General features: G+C 40.1%; 1 protein-coding gene across 3 annotated transcripts; it reads left to right on the forward strand.

Moving 5' to 3' along the window:
* Window positions 1-412: 412 nt before the first annotated feature.
* TTPA (alpha tocopherol transfer protein) lies at window positions 413-21,168 on the forward strand. 3 transcript variants are annotated; one of them, XM_089899102.1, is made up of 6 exons: window positions 424-662; window positions 8,162-8,315; window positions 13,822-14,015; window positions 16,182-16,292; window positions 17,411-17,486; window positions 19,096-19,180. In XM_089899102.1, the coding sequence occupies exons 1-5, from the start codon at window positions 459-461 to the stop codon at window positions 17,450-17,452; spliced, it is 705 nt and encodes a 234-aa protein (XP_089755228.1). In that variant the 5' UTR covers window positions 424-458; the 3' UTR covers window positions 17,453-17,486; window positions 19,096-19,180. The 3 variants fall into 3 exon arrangements, with proteins under 3 accessions (XP_089755229.1, XP_089755228.1, XP_022451064.1); XM_022595356.3 differs by lacking the exon at window positions 17,411-17,486 and having other exon boundaries at window positions 426-662; window positions 19,096-21,168; XM_089899103.1 differs by lacking the exons at window positions 13,822-14,015; window positions 16,182-16,292; window positions 17,411-17,486 and having other exon boundaries at window positions 413-662; window positions 19,096-19,378.
* The last annotated feature ends 214 nt before the right edge of the window (window positions 21,169-21,382 follow it).

A 21,382-nucleotide genomic window follows, 5' to 3' on the forward strand; every position in this document is an offset into this window, starting at 1 on the left:
TCCGCCTGCCGATACAGGGGACACGGGTTCGTGCCCCGGTCCGGGAAGATCCCACATGCCGTGGAGCGGCTAGGCCCGTGAGCCATGGCCGCTGAGCCTGCGCGTCCGGAGCCTGTGCTTCGCAACGGGAGAGGCCGCAACAGTGAGAGGCCCGCGTACCGCAAAACAAAAAACACATCCCAACCAATCACAATCAACTAAGGCAAACAAACTTTGTCAACTTCCCCTTGACGTCGAACATCAGTGCCTTCCTTACTGGGAAGGCTGGGGTCCGACCTGGAGCTTCCAGAACGCTGAGCACGTCGGGGCTGCCACATGGTTCCGCGTAAGGAGCGGCCGGGCTCACCCCTGCAGGCGGGGCGGGCGGGGGGCGTGCGCGGTCTGCCCGCGGAGGAGGGGCGGAGGCGGGCCCGAGCTCTCTCCGGCGCCCGGGCAGCGGCGGGAGCGGGGCGGCGGGCATGGCGGAGGCGCGGCCGGGGCCGGCGGCGGGGGCGCAGCTCAACGGGCTTCCAGACCACTCGCCGCTGCTGCAGCCCAGCCTGGCCGAGCTGCGGCGCCGGGCTGGGGAAGCGGGCGCTCGGCCGGCGCGGCGGCCGCTCAGCGACGCCTTCCTGCTGCGGTTCCTGCGCGCCCGGGACTTCGATCTGGACCTGGCCTGGCGGGTAAGGGGTTCTCCCCGCCGGGCCGCACCCGGGGGACGGGCCGGTAAGCCGCGGCTGGGCCCGGACCCTCGCCGACGACCGGCTCGCCGGCCGGACCTCGGCGGGGACGCGGCCCGAGCGCACCACGCGGCGGAAGCGGGAGCTCTGAGGATTCCCGCGCTGGTCCTTGCAGTTTCTCTGGGTCGTGGAAACGGGAAACCTCGAAAAAAGCTGGAACCTTCTAGGGAGAGGGCCCATTTGACCCCAAGCACTGGAACTCTGCCCTGCACGAGTCTCCCGAACCTATAAACTTTGGGGAAAATGCTTCGCTCTCCGCGGCAGAGCGGGTGAGATAGAAAATGACAGCTGAAAAGTGGGAAGCCTAGAGTTATTCCATCTTAGCAGGTGGGGGAAATGAAATTGCCAGTAAAACTGAAGATCTAAAGCCAAATCCTAGCAAAAGAGTATTATTAATAGTAACACTGAAGTGTCAAGACGGTAAAGCAGTCCAGAGTGTTTTGAGTGGGGGGGATGCGGATGAGGCGCTTCTTTTTTTTTTTTTTTGCGGTACGCGGGCCTCTCACTGTTGCGGCTTCTCCCGTTGCGGAGCACAGGCTCTGGACGCGCAGGCTCAGCGGCCATGGCTCACGGGCCCAGCCGCTCCGCGGCACGAACCCGTGTCCCCGGCATCCGCAGGCGGACTCTCAACCACTGCGCCACCAGGGAAGCCCGGCGCTTCTTTTGTGGCTCCAGGTGTGTTATGACAGCTGGTTGAGAGCAAGGTGGTGGGAAGACAGGAATCAGAAAGGGGTACGACCTTGAGTTCTGGCACTTTGGACTCAGCATCCTCACCTGTTAAATAACGGTGAAAGGGCCTCCCGCGGTGACTGGTTTCCAGGACTGAACATTAACCAGTTTAATGGAACAGGACGTACCCAGCACAGAGCCTGGCACGTAGGAAGTGCTCAACAGTTGAACTTGATCTAGCCCTTTCTCCAAGTGGCTCGCTCAGTGTCACACGGCGAGCTAGGAGGCAGAGGAAGTATTATAGTGCAGAGTCCCAGCTGTCTCAGTATGAGGATTTTTGTTGTTGGTAACTAATTTTTAATTGAAAAAGTAAGAAGTACAGACGGTAAAAAAAAAATCCATAAATAGTAAAGAATGCAAAGCAAGTTCCTAAAAGTAACTTTCAAAGGGAAAAAATTCCTCACCCCAGACCTTAGCTTGCCAGCCTCCTACCCAGTGGCAGTTACTGTTACCTGTCTCTTACCTTTCCAGGTGTAATCTACAGTCGCACAAGCATATGTATGTGTTTTACATTTTGTCTTTTTAACATAATTTATCATAGAGATGAATCTGTTTCAGCATGTGTCTTATTCTTTTGGGGGCTGTGTACTATTGCATTGTCTCAATTTATTATATTAAAATGTATTAACCAGTCTCCTGTATTGGACATAGGAGTTGTCATCAGACATTGGCAATGCTGCCGTGCATGCTGTTCATTCCTTCATTCAACGATTATTTTTTGAATTTCTACAGTTTGCTTGACAGTTCACAAAACACAGAAACCAAGACAAATAGGGTTTCTTCCACACCAACTGGGTATTCTAGTATGTCTTTATCATTGTATCAATACAAAAATAGGAAAATCCTTATAGGATAAGTTGAACTTGCACAATTGCTGGATGAAGTGCAATGTGCATTTTCAGTGTTGATGAATAGACCAACTGTCCTCCAAAGTGTTTGCACTTATTTTATCACTTCTATATTATCAATACATAATGGTGTCTTTCCCCATATTATCACCCATGCTGTGTCACCAAATTTATGATCTGTGTGTCAACCTGCTAGGAACTGGTTCTCATTACTATGATAATAATGAGGAACTGGTTCTCATTATTATTATAATATGCATTTATTTAATTACAAGTGAGGTTAATCATCTTTCATATATTTAACATTTTAAAATTCCTTTCTAATTAACTGCTTGTTTTGCTATTTTCTTCCACGTTGTTTACATAAAATATAAAACATTTTATTCATATCTTCGTGTATTAAAGAAAATAGGCTGTTGTCCTAGTTTGCGGTTTGTCTTTTGACATCATTAATGCTATTTTGTTTCTGTGAAGAATTTTAAAGTTTTTATGTAATCAAATGTATTGATTTGATTGTTCTGTGATTGCTTCTAGTTTCATAAGCTCTTCCCTTCTGCAAAATTTTCTCTAGTAATTTATGACTTCTCTTTTTTATGTTGGAGTTGTCGATCTACTGCACTTCATTTTGACATTAGGAATGAAATAGGAGCCTACCTATTTCTTTTCTTTTATCAGATGGCTACTAAGCTCTCCTCATACTTACTCAGCAGCTACTAGATATGAAGACAGAATCTCAGGTCCAATGAAAAGTGTAGCTCTAATGGGGTATTAAACATTTATAGGTAACTAACAATTAAAAGTGTATGATTTACAGATTTCATTTTGGTTATTACTTTTTTAAAAAAAATTTATTTAAGTTTATTTTATTTTTGGCTGCGCTGGGTCTTTGTTGCTGTGCGCGGGCTTTTCTCTAGTTGCAGTGTGCGGGCTTCTCATTGTGGTGGCTTCTCTTGTTGTGGCACACGGGCTCAGTAGTTGTGGCTCAGCGGGCTCTAGAGCGCAGGCTCAGTAGTTGTGGCGCATGGGCTTAGTTGCTCCGCGACATGTGGGATCTTCCCAGACCAGGGCTCGAACCCATGTGCCCTGCATTGGCAAGCAGATTCTTAACCACTGTGCCACCAGGGAAGTCCCCATTTTGGTTACTTTTTTAAAATAATGTCTACTATGTATAAAACAGATAACTAATGAGAACCTACTGTATAGCACAGGGAACTCTACTGTTATCTGTGGTGACCTAAATGGGAAGAAAATCTAAAAAATAATAGATATATGTATATGTATAATTGATTCACTTTGCTGTACAGTAGAAACTAACACAACATTGTAAAGCAACTCTACTCCAATTAAAAAAAGTAATGTCTAGGGCTTCCCTGGTGGCACAGTGGTTGGGAGTCCGCCTGCCGATGCAGGGGACGCGGGTTCGTGCCCCGGTCCGGGAGGACCCCACGTGCCGCGGAGCGGCTGGGCCCGTGAGCCATGGCCGCTGAGCCTGCGCGTCCGGAGCATGTCTAAATAGAAGATAAAATAAAATTGACCTCCAGCCTCTGTGTTGTATATTTTTTTCCTGTATTATTTGTTTTCCTGAATTGTTTTCATTGCATCATGTCCTTGAGCAGCTGGCTAAGGACTGTGTCCAAATCTACGGGATGGGAATCAAGTTTCTGTGAACTCTTTGCCCTATTTTTCTGCCAACTTGAAAGGAAAAAGGGAGAGTTAAGAGTATGAAACTGTTTTTTCATTTTCCTCCACAGAGGCAGTGAATTCAGTTTACACTCCTTTATTTAAAATATGAAAGCCCTATAGTTTTAGTGTATGAAGAAACCTTGATAAGTCCCTCAGTTTTTTGTTTTTTTTTTTTTTGCGGTACGCGGGCCTCTCACTGTTGCGGCCTCTCCCGTTGCGTAGCACAGGCTCGGAACGCGCAGGCTCAGCGGCCATGGCTCACGGGCCCAGCCGCTCCACGGCATGTGGGATCTTCCCGGACCGGGGCACGAACCCGTGTCCCCTGCATCGGCAGGCGGACTCTCAACCACTGTGCCACCAGGGAAGCCCAGTCCCTCAGTTTTAATGAAGTTTCTCATTATTCTAGTTTTTGTATTTGAAATTATAACAAATTAGTGACTTTTGTGAATTCTAATAACTTTGGGAGTACCAGCTACTTTGGTAAGTAGTGTTTACGCGGATTATCTCACTATTTTCTCATTTTAGAAGAAACTGAGATGTAACGAGTAAGTAACTACCCTAAATCGCAGTTATGAAGGGGTAGAGCAAGAATTTGAACTTGAGCTGAGCTCAGGGGAGCCTGCACTCTCAAGTGAACTCTACTTGCCCCATCTGTTTAAAACAACCAACTGTTAACCTCTGTCTATTCTATATATTCTTGTGAATATATAGAATCTTATCTTTCACACGTGAATATTCCTCCTTATATTTTTGCTCTATGTGATACGTTTTTTATTCTTTAATTATTTTTATAGTTTTCCTAAATACTTCAATGTTTTCAAAATTCCACTGACGCTGCCTGCTCATTTCCCACGAAATGCAGCTTCTTTTGTAAAATTCACTGAATCAAGTGTCAGTTTCAGACTCCGCTCTGCTCCTGGTAGCTACTACCCTGAAACAAATGTGTAATTTCTTCCAGTTTAGTTTTCTTACCAATAAAATGGGGGTAACAATAGTTACCTCTTAGAATGTTCGAGAGAGAGAATTGAAATGATGCCATTAAACCCCAGAAAAGTGGCACAAATATGGTTGTAATTTTGTTGGAAAGTACACGAAAAATGTAAGAAGAAACCTACTCTGTTACAAAGCAGAGTTAAAATAAGCTGTAACTTTTTGTATTTATTTATTGCTAGTGGTGGTACAAAACAGGTGCCTTTCGGTAATGAATATGCACCCGCAGGCAGTTTTATTTCTGCCGTGGACTTTACGTGGTTTGCTGGAGAATTGCTCGGTAGCAGTTTACGTCATTTACATAATTTATTTATGTCAACCAGACTTTTGAATGTATTTATCAGTGGAAAAGTAATAATCAAAGATCCGGGTGTAGAGCCTTCAGTTTGCAAAAGTCAAGTGTCAAAAGTATGAGGGCAATTTGTGCATCTTTATGAAAGTCATTTTTTTCAAGCATGTGGATCCAGCTGGTTTAATCATGTATTAATTTATTCTTTCGTTCAACACATGTACCTATCTCCTAAGTGCCCAGCACTCTGCAGAGATCAATAAGCTGAGTAACCTGCCTCTATTCCCTAAAAGATCCCTTTTTTTAAAAAATAATAAATTTATTTATTTTTGGCTGCGTTGGGTCCTCGTTGCTGTGCGGGCTTTCTTTTAGTTGCAGCGAGCGGGGGCTACTCTTTGTTGCGGTGTGTGGGCTTCTCATTGCGGTGGCTTCTCTTGTTGTGGAGCACAGGCTCTAGGTGTGCAGGCTTCAGGAGTTGTGGCACATGGGCTCAGTACTTGTGGCTCATGGGCGCTGGAGCACAGGCTCAGTAGTTGTGGCGCACGGGCTTAGTTGCTTCATGACATGTGGGGTCTTCCCAGACCAGGGCTTGAACCTGTGTCCCCTGCATTGGTAGATGGATTCTTAACCACTGCGCCACCAGGGAAGCCCCCGAAAGATCCCTGTTAATGAAGCTATAACTTTTATTATTCCACGGGAAAATAAAATTGTTATTTCTGTATTGGAGCTCCTATGCTGCTTCTGGTGTTTTGCTTGAATTAGAATTAAAAGGACTAGTTTTCCATCTGAGGGAACTATGAAAAAAGTAATGAACATTAAAAATGCTAGTAACATTTATTCTGATGCCCCCTAAGAAAGGAGAAGGAAGAGAAATTCATCTTATAGAAGAGAACGAATATATCAGGATCTACAAGGTGTCTCTTTTTCTTACTGCTTTTGGAATCTGCTATTTAGGTCACCAATTATTTCTTTGTTGGCAAATTTACTGACTTCTTTTCTTTCTAACCTCTCTGTTGCATTTAACTCTTAGTAACATTCTCTCTTTTTTTTTAACAGGGAAAGTTTCTTAAATGCAGAAATGACAGGGAGAAAGAAAGAGAAAGAGAGGGAAACAGTATCAGATAGAAAGAAGTGAGGAGTAGAGCAACACAGATGCCTTTCCCTCCCTTCTGTACATTGTGGTGCCAGATCTCCTGTGGTCCAACCAGATCCTCTCTTCCTCCAGCCATTCCCAGCCATTGACGTCCCCCAAGGCTTGGAATTTCACCCTTTACTTGGTTTTTTAAACTTGTTTTTGCAGTTTCTCCTCCAGATCATGACTACTTCGTGATTACAGTTCTCATGTTCATTCCAGTGACTCTCAAATGCAAAATTTGTCCTTTCCTTTCATCTGAACTTTGATTCCACATTGCTAATAGATCTCTTTAAACTCAAAACACATATACTGTCGTTTTAGAAAAACTGAGGATGCTGTAAATCATGGAAAGGTAAATTGAAATATAATAAATTTTAACTGTAATTTGATGTCAGTATTCTCCACAATACACTGGCAATGTTTGTATTATTTGTAAATGCAGAGTAACCATTATTGGTGGGTTTTTTGGAAAAAAAAAAGAAAATGCAGTGCTTTCAAACCATATTTTGCCAAGACCTAATATCTAGACAGACTGTTGCACAGGCTATCCGAGTGTATACCACCGTTAACAAGGTCGATTTTTGTTGTTTTCTGTTAGTACGGTATAGAAATGTTCCTTTGTATCTTTTTTCTAGGAGAGAAAATAAAAACCAAAATTTTTAGTTATCTTTAATATAAACCTGGACTAAAAGCTTGGATGAGCAATTAATCTAAATAACTTTCCCTATTAAGAGAACAGCAAGGCTGACTACCACTCTTTATGCCCATGTATGCTTTACCCAGCACCCTGCAAGACACATGTTGAGAAAACATGACCTCAGAGCAGTTAAATACATGCCAAGACCGAATGGATAGTAGGTGGTGGAGTCAAGGTTTTCCTGAAGCAGCAGCAGTCTGTGAATCAAGCTCTTCACTACATAGCATGGCCTGTATGATCCAGTTGTCACCAACCGGTGAGGTCCAAAGAGAGCAGGGATTTTATTCTGCCCACTGCTATACCTCAAGTGCCTCACTAAGTGTGTGGAACATTGCAGATGCTCAAAAACATTTGTAGAGTTAATTCATCTGCTTGATTTCTTTTCTTCCTTATTCACAAAGACTAAAAGGTGGATGTTTCAGCCTTCTATTGCTAAGTAACAAACCAACCCCGAATTTAGCGGCTTAAACCATGGCTCTTTATTGTAATGCGTCACTTTGGGCAGGGCTCAGCGGGGATGGTTCGTCTGTGCTCCACGTTGCATGAGATGGGACCATGGCTGAGGTCAGGCTATCTGAGATGGGCTCTCATCGTCCAGGGCCTCTCTCTGCAGAGATTCATTATTTAATAATCCTACATGCTCTCTGGATCCCAAAAAGCAAAAAGAGAAGGTCTCAGGCTTCTTAACCAAGCACGGTGTCACTTCCATCAAAGCGAGACAGGAGGCCAGCTCAGCTTCAAGAGGAAGGAATCAAATGGACTCCACCTGCTGGTGGAAGGAATGACATGTGCACACCAGGAGGGGAGGCATTGTTGACAGCTATCTTTGGGAGACTCTTTACCACAGGAGACAAATAAAAATTCCTCAACTTTGAATTTGTGACTAACTCCTATCACCTGAGATCCTGCATGAAGTGTGCTTTTAGCTTTTACAGCTAAAGAGATACCCCAGGTTAGAATCCTGACATAATACATGGCAAGGGCCCTACATAATGCCAAGACTTTCCTATCGGTCTTACAAAATGCTTACCATGTATGCTATCTGTAGATAAGTTTTATTTTATTTTCCAGTTACTGGAAAACTACTATAAGTGGAGAGCAGAATGTCCAGAAATAAGTGCAGATCTCCATCCTAGAAGCATTCTTGGCCTTCTGAAGGCCGGCTACGTCGGCGTCCTGAGAGCCCGAGACCCCACTGGCAGCAAAGTTCTGATTTACAGAATTGGTAGGTCACACACAGCACTTCCTCTTTTTTATTTTTCTTGACTGCCATATTGGAAGTTTCCATGAGTTCATATTTAAGAACTTAGCTTTTTAGGTTTTAACTTGGGTTTCATTTAGTCTTTTTTAAAATTATTTTTTAATTTTTATTTTTTCTATTTTCTTGGCTGCGCTGTGTGGCATGTGGAATCTTAGTCCCCCAACCAGGGATCGAACCCGTGCCCCTTGCATTGGAAACCTGGAGTCTTAACCACTGGACTGCCAGGGACATCCCTCATTTAGTCTTTAAGGTCCCCCAAATAGAATAAAACTGGCCGTTGTGAGAAACTTATCCAAAACCAATGAAAATCCTACTTCCATTCTTCCACACAGTTAACTATATAAAGTAAGAGGAAAAGAAAACAGAGAAGAGAAATACGTGGAAAAGGTAAAAAAGATCAAGGTAGAGTGTTTCAAAAATTCAAATAAGAATTCTGAACTATAATAATACAAGCTCCACGAGAGAATAGATTTTGTCTGTGTTCCGTTCACTGATGTTTCCCAAGCACCGAAACCGAAACCAGGGCGTGGCACATGGTAGGTATTTATGAGATATTTTTGGAGTGAGTGACAGAGTGAACGGTGATTGGGTCCTGCCCCAGGCTGCGGAGCGAGGGGCTCATTCTCCAGGTGGAGGAAGGGGAGGAAGGGGCCGTGGGAAGCAGCACCCAGGCAAGTGTTAAAGAACGCCTGTTCCACGTTCCCCTCTTTCTTTTTTTTTTTTTTTTGTTTGTTTGTTTGTTTGCGGTAAGCGGGCCTCTCGCTGCTGCGGCCTCTCCCGTTGCGGAGCACAGGCTCCGGACGCGCAGGCTCAGCGGCCATGGCTCACGGGCCCAGCTGCTCCGCGGCATGTGGGATCTTCCTGGACCGGGGCACGAACCCGCGTCCCCTGCATCGGCAGGCGGACTCTCAACCACTGCGCCACCAGGGAAGCCCCCGCTCTTTCTTTTCACTGCTTCCTCTTTTCACCCCTAGGTCTTCCTAGTGTTTCCTGGAGGCTGGAAACCTATAACTTCTGCCCCTCCCTTCGACCTGTGTGTGATTAAAAATGGCACGAAACGGAGGGTTCACACTGTCCCCAGCATCCTTTCCTGGCCCGGTTGGAATGACAAAGATAACCAACATTTCATGAGCAGAATCTTATGAATTATCCTCTTACGGAAACTTTCACATCTGTAAATATTCTAGGGAACTTAAAGATATTTATAGATTTGCTTTTCCTGCCTGCTTATAGATAAGATACCTGCCTATAACTCAGCACTTGGATGTCTTGCAAGAAGATCCTGCATTCAGTTCTTGAAAAGGTAGCAGAAGACTAGAATGATTCTGTTTTTCTGCTCCAGCTTCTGTGTCAAATACAGCTGGGTTAATTGTGAAGTCGTTGTCTGTAAACCAGACATTACAGGTGCTCTTCTGTCCTGTCGTTGCCTCACCGGTGTTATAGGAAGTTGCATGAGGTTCCCCGAGTTCCTGAGGGTTAGAGTTGCCAGATTTAGTGAAGTATCTGTGTTTTATGTAGCAAGTGAAACTGTTTTATGAAAACTACAGTGTCCAGTTACATTTGAATTTCAGGTAAACAATGAATAATTATTTTTAGTATGCATGGGGCATACTTAGACTAAAAAAATATATCCAGTTTATCTGAAATTCAGCTTTAATTGGGCTTCTTATATTTTATCTAGCAACCCTACTCAGGGGTCCCAGGAGCACAAAATGGAAACCTACAGGTGATTCCTTCTGCGGGTATCCCGGCTCTGTATGCCTGGCTGGAGGTTTTTTGGGGTCTCCTCATGTTAAGAAGTAAAAATGAGACCTTAATAGTGAAAAAGCAAATGTGCTACTTTGATCAGAAACACCTTAACTAATAGAAGTCAACAGTCTTCTATTGTTTAGCGAGGGCCTCTTTTTTTTTTAACATCTTTATTGGAGTATAATTGCTTTACAATGGTGTGTTAGTTTCTGCTTTATAACAAAGTGAATCAGCTATACATATACACACATCCCCATATCTCCTCCCTCTTGTGTCTCCCTCCCACCCTCCCTATCCCACCCCTCTAGGTGGTCACAAAGCACCGAGCTGATCTCCCTGTAGCCTTTTGCAGTTATTAATTTATAAGTGTACTGTTTAACTCAAAGAGATTTTAAGATCAAGAAAACATATCAATTTAGTGACGGTCAGACAGGAGAGTATGCAGCAAATCTTCTGAGTGTTATGTAGAATAACATGTTACTCCAGGGCGAAAGGAGAAACTCAGAAGAGTTTTATGAGTAAAATGAAAGAATAGGATAAATTTATATTTATAAATTTTATAAATTTAATTGAATTAATGGGAGGGAGGAACTAAAAAAAGGAAATCTGTGGTAGAGCTTTTTGGGTAGAACGTTAGCATAACTCCTTCCCTGGTACCATCTCTGTGCAGTGTAAGCGGTGAGAAAATGCACAGAACCTTTTCCTCCAGTCCAGCAGGACAACCCAAGGTGAAACTAAAATTTTGCCATTATTGGCCTATAAGCCAAAGGATATAATTTTATGCCTTTTGAGACTCACTGCTGTACTACAGCAGCAAAAGTAAAATTTAGCAGCAAGCATTAAGTTTTGACTGGCTTGGTTCTCAGAAACACAGGTTCTAGGGCATGCTGCCTGGGTCGGAATCCCAGCTCTGCTACGTCTAGCTACATGGAAAGCTGTGCAGCTATAATCCCATCTTCTCATCTGTCAAATGGGCATAGCAGAAACTTTCCTCATAGGGTTTCTGTGAGCATTAAATCTTGCAATACAGTATATATAAAATATAATTAGAAAATTACCTGGTATGTACTAAGCACTCAGTAAATGTTAGATAGCTGCTGGAGAAGGAGTTAAAAATGTGCGGCAATTTTTTCTTTTGCCTTAAGGGAGCTTAGAGTCTAAACCAGCAATGTCCGATAGAACTTTCTATGATGGTGAAATTGTTCTTAGTAGCTACTAGCCACATGTAGCTGTTGAGCACTTGAAATGTGGCTATCGCAACTAAGAAGCTGAATTTTTATTTTATTTACTGTTAATTATTTTAAATATTAATTAATTTAAATTTACATAGCCACATATGGCTAATGGCTACTATTTGGACAGCACAGGTCTAGACAACTGTGTTGGTGGGCTCAGAAATTTAGGTCAGTCACTATTTTCTGAACTGCAGACTTTCAGTCATTCTGTTCATATTTTGCACCATTATAGCTTTCAGCCAGTGTCTGAAGTTGTACAGTACACGTGAACTGGTTTATCCATGGGTTGATTATTCACATTCTTACCAGGAATCTGAGGCTTTTAAAAATAAAGGGCAATTCCATTGTACCTTTCTAGGAATACCTCTAATTATCCCTTCTCTTTCTTCATCTCTAGATTTTTCCTTGCTATTACACATTATCCATTAACATTTAAATCTGTTAGGATCAGCCATCCAAAAGCTCCTTAATCCCATAAGACCCTCCAGCCTCCACCCTAGCCGTCTCCCCACACCTCTCGTTCTCAGCCACATTTTTAGAGTTAGTTATGTTCACCATCCACATTTTCTCACAGGTCCTCTCAATGCCCCCTGGTCTGGTTTCACTGCCACCTCTCTGGTGAAATGACCTTAGCAAATCATCGGTGACCTTTTCCCCAAATCTAATGGATGTGTTTAGTGCTATTTCACTTGACCTCTTTACATAGCAAACCTCTTCCTCTTTTTTGAGGTATTTGCCTCCCTTCTCTGATGCCACATTCTCCTGGTGTTTTCCTCCAACTTAAACTGTTTCTTCTTAGTCTCCTTTGCTGGCACTATGTATTCTACTGTAAATGCCGAAATTCCTTAGGACATTGGCCTTAGCCTCCTCTTCTTAAGCTACTTACCTCTCTACCATAACAGAGAGAAACATAAGTCCATGGTACTCCCTGCTATAGACCTATAAGCACAGAAACTCTGAGATTTGTATCTTCACCCCCACTATCTCTTTGTTCCCAAAGCTCCATACGACCAGTTCCCGATCTCAGCTGTATCCAACTGGACATCTCACAGTCACCATTCTAACGTGTTCAAAACTGCCTATGATCCTTCCTTCCTAAACACTTTTCTTCCAGTGTTTCCTATCTCAACAAATGGTACCACCATTCTACCCAGTTGTTCAAGCCAGAAACTTTGGTATTTTTAGAATTTTACCATCCCTTAGTCATGAATCTTTTTTTTTCCTTAACCCTTCATCTTGTTAGGTATTGCATGAACCTTGTAATCTGAAGATTTGCATCTTTTTCCAGCTTTGGAAAATTTTTCTCTTCTATTACTATTCCTTTCTCCTCTGTTCCCTATTCTCTGTATTATTGCCTTCCAGAACTCTAATTAGTTGGATTTTGAAACTTCTGGATCTAGCTGCATGTCTGTTAACTTTTTATTCATACATATTGACTCCTGGGTCTTCTTCTGTGTTGAGATTGAGAGACTTCCTCAGCTTGATGTTCCAAACCATTATTCCATCGTTGGCTGTGTCTCTTCTGACATTTATCCCATCAACTGAGATTTGCTTGGATTGTCATCTTTTTATTTCCAACATCTCAACTGATTCTTTTTCATAGTAGCCTGCTCTCATGACAATAGCCTATGGTATCTTTTTTTCCTCACTGAAACAATTTTGTTTCTTTTGCTTTATTAGCTGTTTCCTTCAGTTTTAGTGCCTTTGTCTATTGAGTTTGGATCCTCTCTTCTTTGTGTGTCTGTGTCTTTAAAACTATTAAAATTCTTAGTGGTTGCATATCGTTTTTAAAGATCACCTGCTTGCCTATCCATTACTGTCAATTTTGCATGACGTGGCCTGCCCCAGGACTGGTGGGGGAGGGGAGAGGACAAGAACTCAGTAGCTCCTCTTCTTAGCACAGGTATTCCTTGTTTTTCCTGGGTGTGGGGAGCTGGCTACCCTTCCGAGCGCACAATACTTTTCTAGCCTTTATGGACGTGCCTCTCCTACACGCTGCTCATCACGGAGGGTGTCAGAGAGACCCACCTGCCTGTCTGCTCTTCGCACATTTCCCTTAGCAGCAACCTCTGTGGTTACGATGGGGCCCTAGTTATTCTTCATGATCCAGAGCCTTGCTTTTCCCATTTTCAGTACCTTCGAGCGTGGAGCATACCCAGAGGCGTTCCCACCTTCAGCCACAGCTCCATCCTGCAGTAGTTTGGGCTGTAGTTTCGTCTGGCCATCAAATCCAGGCTGCATTTATTCTCTTATTTTCTCCGTGCTCTTAAGAATCTGTTCTTTGCTAGGGATTGGAGGGAGGGAGGGAGGGAGAAACAGGCACGTGTTCTTGGACCACCAATTCGATCTGTTACTCAATTCATGATCTTTGTACGTGTTTTATTTCTATTGATCCTTTAAGTCTAAAAAGAATTCGTTTCCTTTTGTAAATCTTTCTGATTCTTTACACAGTGCTGAGATATGATTTTTTACATTATTTTTTTTAGCACACTGGGACCCAAAAGTTTTCACAGCTTATGATGTGTTTCGCGTAAGTCTAATCACGTCCGAGCTTATTGTACAGGAGGTAGAAACACAACGGAATGGAATCAAGGCTGTCTTTGATTTGGAAGGCTGGCAGTTTTCTCATGCTTTTCAAATTACTCCATCTGTAGCCAAGAAGATTGCTGCTGTTCTTACAGTAAGTGTATATTTTAACTGTTTGGTATAATACTTAGTTATATGTTAAAGAGAAGGGATAGTACATTTATTAGAAAATTAAATACAATTTTAGAAATGATACATAGAATTCAATAACGGTAAGAGGAAGTAAAGTGTTATTAATTCAAAAAGAAAGAATGTTGCAACAAACTGTGAAAATATGTTCAAAATTTCTAACCACAGAATTCATATATTTAAACAATAATGTGGTGATTTTATCTTTCAGTCACTAAAATTTTCTTCCTAAATTAAAAATTGACTCAAAAAATAATATTTATAGCAATCATACAACAAAATGTCATGTAGGTTTTGGTTGATACAGATTGATACAGTTGATATACAGGTTGATAGATTGATACAGTTCTTTCCGGGGAAAAAAAAAAAAGTTTTAAAAATGGCCATCATCTTTGACCCAATAATCCTGCTTTTGGAAACCTAGCCAAGGAATAGTCTTAAATATAGCAAAGACTTTGTGTATAATAATAATAGCTTACTGTGTGCCAGGTACTTTGCTAAGTGTTTCAAGTGCATTACCACTTAATGGCTACACCAAAGCTTATGACATATGACTATTAATTTTTCCATTTTACAAATTATTTTACTATGTCAGAGGGGTGACATAGCAATGCCCAAGGATACACATTTTGTCAGCAGTGAAACAGGGATTCCAATCCAGGATATCTGAAGATAAAAGCTGTATTTAGAACCACCATTGCTTCTATGCATAAAGATAGTTACTATAGCATCAATTTTTAAAAATAAATTTATTTATTTAATTTATTTATTTTTGGCTGTGTTGGGTCTTCGTTGCTGCGCGCGGGCTTTCTCTAGTTACGGCGAGCGGGGGCTACCCTTCGTTGCGGTGTGCGGGCTTCTCTTTGCGGTGGCTTCTCTCGTTGTGTAGCACGGGGTCTCGGTGCACGGGCTCAGTAGTTGTGGCGCACGGGCTTAGTTGCTCCGCGGCATGTGGGATCTTCCCGGACCAGGGATCGAACCCATGTCCCCTGCATTGGCAGGTGGATTCTCAGCCACTGCACCACCAGGGAAGCCCCATAGCATCAATTTTTATAGAAAAAAAAAATAGAAACAGCTTGTTTGTCCAGAAATAGGAAAAGCGTTACTTAAATAATGGTACATCCATTTGATGGATTATAGCATCAATATTAAATCTCACAATGTTTACAAAAATTGTATTATGTCAGTGAAACAAAACGGGGTGCAAATTATTTAGAGAGCATATTAGCAATTATGTTTAAAATAAAATTATTCATAGAAAGAACCTGAAAGGAAAAATCACAATTGATAACACATCTCTAAAAGCTATGTGCAGAAAAAAAAAAAGAGTTTTGCATGAAAGAAACTTGGCAGGAAAAATCTCTATATTAACAACACATCTTTGGGTAGGGAAACTAATGATGAGGTTTTTCTTTGAATCCTTAACATTTTAAACCTTAGAAAAAAGCCGATATTACTTTGTTTTTTGTTTTCTTTTTGTGGTATGCGGGCCTCTCGCTGCTGTGGCCTCTCCCGTTGCGGAGCACAGGCTCCGGACGCGCAGGCTCAGCGGCCATGGCTCACGGACCCAGCCGCTCCGCGGCATGTGGTATCTTCCCGGACCGGGGCATGAACCTGTGTCCCCTGCGCTGGCAGGCGGACTCTCAACCACTGCGCCACCAGGGAAGCCCCCGATATTACTTTGATGTGAAAGACTTATACCCGTGTCAAAAGTTTAAAAGTGTGTGTTTATTGTACTATTCTTTCAACTTTTATGAAAGTTTGATTTTTCTTCCTCAAAATAAAAATTTGAGGGGAAAGGTTAAGTATCCAAATGACTCATTGATTTTTCAAAAGCACATTTATATGTGATTGGGGAAGATATTTTCTGTGTCCTGCTTATGAAAGACACAGGTATTTCTTAAAATACTTGGCCTAAACTACAAGGTGCAACCTTTTTAGAGACCTTTTCTTAATCTAGGGACAGTGAACTATAATGCGGGCTATTGTGTTGATGGAATAATTTTGAAAATAAAATCACACTTTAGGTATTGCTGTAAGTTTAGCAAGTGTTCAAAGAAGGGGCTTGTCGATACGATTACATATTGATTTATGCTTTGTTATTAACAAGACATTTTCTTTATTTTCAAAGGATTCCTTTCCATTAAAAGTTCGTGGTATCCATTTGATAAACGAGCCAATAATTTTCCATGCTGTCTTTTCCATGATTAAACCATTTCTGACTGAAAAAATTAAGGAACGGGTAAGTAAAACATATTCAAGTCACTATTCTTCTGTACCAAATGTTCCACTCCTTTGTTATTTAAAAATTGCTCTCTTATTTCCGCCCCTCCCCCAACACACACAGCATTGTCCCAGTGTTTTGAATATTTATCTAACAACCCAACGACTTTTATAAAATTTCTTTTTAGTTTTGAAAAATCAAGTTAGTGAGGCTGTGGAAAAACTGGACCTCTAACACATGGCAGGTGAAACTGCAAAATGATATATTCCCTATAGGGGGCAGTGTGGTCATAGTTATCAAAATTACAGCCTTCACATTTCTGGGATTTTTATCCTGCAGATATACATGCTCATAAACAAAATTACATATACAAGGGGATTCATTGTAGCAAAATATGGGAAACCACCCAGTTTTCATCATGAGGGAACTGGTTAAATAAACTGTGATGCATCTACACAATGGAACACAGTAAGATTTGCAGGATGTATTGTGAAGGGAAATAAGAACATGCAGAATAGTGTTTATACTATCTTTTGTATAAAAAGGGAAGAAATCAGAATCTATAGTTATATTGGCATAAAAGTTATTTTTAAAGGATATGCAAAGAAACAACCAAAGTGGTTACCTATATGGAACAAAAGAGAGGTATGGATGGGGTAGCTGAGGATATGGTTGGGAGCAAGACATCTCACTGTAGATCTTTTATCTTGTTTTGATTTCTAGCCGTGTGAATGTATTATCTATGTAAATAATAAACATGCTTAAATTAGACATGTGTAACTGAAAACCATAGTACCCAAGGTATGTGACTTAATGTCGTTAGTTAAAGCAAATAGATTTGATTTTTTTTAATTAATTAATTTTATTGATTTATTTTTGGCTGCGTTGGGTCTTCGTTGCGGTGAGTGGGCTTCTCATTGTGGTGGCTTCTCTTGTCGCAGAGCACGGGCTCTAGGCATGTGGGCTTCAGTAGTTGTGTCATGCGGGCTCAGTAGTTGTGGCTTGCAGGCTCAGTAGTTGTGGCTCGCTGGCTCTAGAGCACAGGCTCAGCAATTGTGGCACACGGGCTTAGTTGCTCCGCAGCATGTGGGATCTTCCCGGACCAGGGATTGAACCCATGTCCCCTGAATTGGCAGGCGGATTCTCAACCACTGCACCACCAAGGAAGCCCGATTTGATGTTTTTTACCTATCTTGCAGAGTCTTATCTCAGGTGAATATCTAATATTACTTGGGATTTTTCAAGTGTTGACAGTAGAGTGTGAGTTCCCAAACTGGCAACCACTCTTCTGCATGAATCTGTAGAGGATAATTTTTAGAGCATTTATTTAGACAAACGTTGGCAACATCTAATGCATGAACACAAACAGGTTTTAAAGGCATTGACAATTTAAATCTCAAAAACTATTTAAATAGAAATACTGGTAATGTGAGTGATAATAGCATATTTGGAATGTTACAAAGTATATTCTTTCATACTAAGAAAATGTAACATCTTGCATCTGGTCAGAAAATGACGACCCTAGAGCTTCTTTTGAGGTTTTCCAGTAGGTATTTCTGTCTGTCTTCAAGAAGAACTGCCCCTATGGAAGATTCTTTTATTCTTATAAAAGCCGGGTTTTTTTGTTCTTTTTTTCCTCTCTTCAGTATAGCTTGACAATAGCTGGCCATCTTCTGTTGAATGCTGACAGACATAAAAATAAGTATTTCTATTTTGGGTTATATTCTGGACCAAAAAAACAAATACAACAATAAACTGAACCTAATAAACAGGAGAACATGAGCAAGAAGAGAAGAAAAATTTTAAATTGAGAAGTGAAGCATTTCAATGAAAGTTAATTGACATGAAACAGACTTGCCAAAATGGGGAAGGCAGGGAGGACCAAATCTAGCCACTTTCTCCCTTTAAACATTTTGGCAGTACTCTATGAATGATTTTATTTCTCCCTTCCTGAAGAGATGGTTGAATTTCTTTTCAATTAGCTGGTAATATTTCAAACATTTCAGAAAAAAATCAAGGATTGGGACTGTAAGGTTCCTGAGTGCAAAAAACTTGTTTCATTCATCTTTCAGTCTTCATATCCTAAGCACATAGTAGGTGCTTATTAAATGATTGTTGAATGTACAGATGAATCCTAGCAGATGAATAAAGGTATTTATGTATTTATTTTTAACAAGATGTGCTTTTAATCAAAGGTTCCAAGTCTTTATTTTAACTTCAGGACATTATATGATCAATTTTTATAGTTTAAAATGTTCAAAAATTTAAAGTTCTCAACACAACAACTATCATAATTTCTCTTAATTTTTTATTAGCCAAGACTATCTGTCAACTGTACCACATAAATTATTCCCTGCGTACCTGATTGTGTGCTCAGATATATGCTTTTATTTAATATGAACTAATAAAAGGAAGAACATTTTTATCATCTACAGAACCATCCCAGGATATTCAATCTTTTGCTAAGAATCACCTGTACATTAGGGCATAGAATGTATAAAATGATTTTATTTAGAGTTTTAAAAATCTACTTTTGAAAGAAAAAAGAATAGCTTTTTGTAAATATTGTATAGTTATAAGGATGCAAATATAAGAGAACAGTAAATTGATCAGATTCAGAAGCAGCACAATCTAAACATAAGTATAGTTATTAGCTTCATAAGCAGAGGAATAAAGGATGTATCAGTAGTATCTATACATGTGCTCCTATCTTAGAAGTGATGAGAGCATCTTATCTTACAGTGTTGATTTTCCATTGGAAATGCATCTGATATACTGAGAGGCAGAGGGCAGACTTTCTAAAACATTTTGGCTGTTTCAGATTCATATGCATGGGGACAATTACAAACAAAGTTTACTTCAGCATTTCCCAGACATTCTTCCAGTGGAATACGGTGGTAAAGAATACTCCCTGGAGGACATTTGTCAGGAGTGGACAAATTTTATAATGAAGTCTGAAAATTATCTCAGCAGCATTTCACAGACCGCTAAAGGAGAAGAAGTTACTTAATGTGAGAGACTTCCTAATTAAAAATACATGAGTAAGATCCTACCTGGTTATATGAATGAAAGAAAAAGAATCATTAAACTAATGCTTTTCCGATTGATTTTTTTCAATGTAAAAATCTTCTAACTTGAGCAACATGGGTATTTGGGAAATTTCTTTACTTTTTAAATATCTTTTCTTTACCTTTAAAGTAATTAAATATTATTATACCTTAAAAGCATAGAAGAGGTTCCTGATTTTTGCACTCGGAAGAAAGTGATCTCTAAAGTATCTTTTCATGCGCACTTTGGTGTGTTTCTCAAAAGTTTTATTTTAAACAACTTTTCTGGTCACACTGGTTTGATTATAAATGAATAAATAGTCCACTGAAAAGAAATATTAGCACAAATCAACTGATTATAAAAATCTATTCATACTCATTTTGGGTGCGTGTCAGATAGACTATAATTCAGATTAAAATCTGAATACAGTTTTATATAGTTATTTCTGTGGGCCAGCAAGGTAGTTCACCTCAGGGAAATTCTATTTTACCATATTTGCACAATAGAAACTTTTGATTGAAGAGTCTGTACGCCATAAACTCTTATGTGTAGCATCAATAGGTCTCTATGAAATTATTCATGTTGATACAGTTAACTACATAGAGATTCAGAGGTGGAATAATATTTGGTTGCCGTATACGTGGACTCTATTTTTTGATTGAACAGTAACACAACTACACAAGGGAGAGGAAATGTTTACATTTTAAAATCACTGTCAACTACATCTGGAACTTTTCAGATTATGCATGAAGAAATTTGGGTTTTACTGTATTATCAGAACATTCTAGCCAAATCCTACAATTCATATTTACTTAAAAAAAAATCAGGAGTTAAAATGTGCTGTTTGTACTGTAGCTATGTTAAAGCATATTTCATTTATTGAGAAAGATATGTCAATATAGCTTTCAACTTATGACAACTTTTATAGTATTTTATAATTTTTAAATTTTATTTTAAACTTAAACCTGAAAGAACACAGTGTACAAAATTTGTTAAACATTTTTTAGCTTAGTTGGGTTTCAACATTAATCATACAATAGTATCTTTGTGAAAGAATATGTAAAGGGTGTTTTTCTTTATAAGAAAATTATTCTAATCAGATGAGCTGATACTTATGATTCTCTGTACATATATCTGTGAAAAATTGAGAGTGATTGTGAATGTTCTTTAGAGAACGTGTTTGATTTTGATTTAGCATTGGGAAGGTAACTTTACATTATAAATTTAATTTAAAATATTAGATCATGCCTGTTTTCTAAAAAGTGTTAAAATCTTCTTTACAAAATCATACAATTTAAATTGTATAATTAAAAATGACAGCAGAATAAAACTATTTAAAAAGTATAAATAATAGCAACAACAAAAAGTTCTAGTTTACCCAACTTTTATTCCGAGAAGGTTTACATCACAAAGTTCCACTTCATTCACATTTGGGTGCTTAAAACACTTTCTTCTGACTCTGTGAAGGAATGATTACTTTAGCACAAGAATAAAGGATAGTATTTTTAAATGTCTTTTAAATATGATTCATTGATGATGTTACTGACAGTAAATAGAATTAAAATAAGTCAATCAGTAGAAGTACATTTCATGATAGGACTTTGAATTTTTTATGAAATGCAGCGATTCACTGAAGAACATTAAAAGAACAATGTAAAATGAACAGGCAGTTTTATAAGGTGGCAAGATAAATAACTATTGAATTGTCTCTATTACTTTACTGTAATTGCACCAGAGGTGCCTTTTAAAAGATTAACTCTAACGTGTGCTCATTGTGTTACTGAACTGCCCGATAATTTATTTGTTTTAATATTGTTCAAAACAAAATAAAGATCTTTCACACAAACTATAGCTGTTTGTTTTTCATTTTTAAGCATGAATATTAGGCATTCTTTTTCAAAAACTGCTTTTCCTTACAGAAGAGGTTAAGAAAAAAGTATCGCATCTAGTTGTCCATTACAAAAACGCCAGTGTTTTCTTTAAACGTTTCAATTGCAGACTGGCTTTCCTGCTGCTCAGTTCAATACCGTCTTCCCCTGTCTTCTTGTGCTGAAAGGGAC

The sequence above is a fragment of the Delphinapterus leucas genome, chromosome 17 (assembly GCF_059928025.1).
Source record: "Delphinapterus leucas isolate spDelLeu-1000000601 "Yukka" chromosome 17, BTC_Dleu_Yukka2, whole genome shotgun sequence".
NCBI lineage: Eukaryota > Metazoa > Chordata > Mammalia > Artiodactyla > Monodontidae > Delphinapterus > Delphinapterus leucas.

What these genes read in the sequence shown, in the direction of transcription:
- TTPA (XM_022595356.3), top strand. Translation starts at nt 459, where the DNA reads ATGGCGGAGGCGCGGCCGGGGCCGGCGGCGGGGGCGCAGCTCAACGGG. An exon ending in ATCTGGACCTGGCCTGGCGG is followed by an intron (nt 663 to 8,161) that starts GTAAGGGGTTCT and finishes TTTATTTTCCAG; the next exon opens with TTACTGGAAAACTACTATAA. An exon ending in AGATTGCTGCTGTTCTTACA is followed by an intron (nt 14,016 to 16,181) that starts GTAAGTGTATAT and finishes TTATTTTCAAAG; the next exon opens with GATTCCTTTCCATTAAAAGT.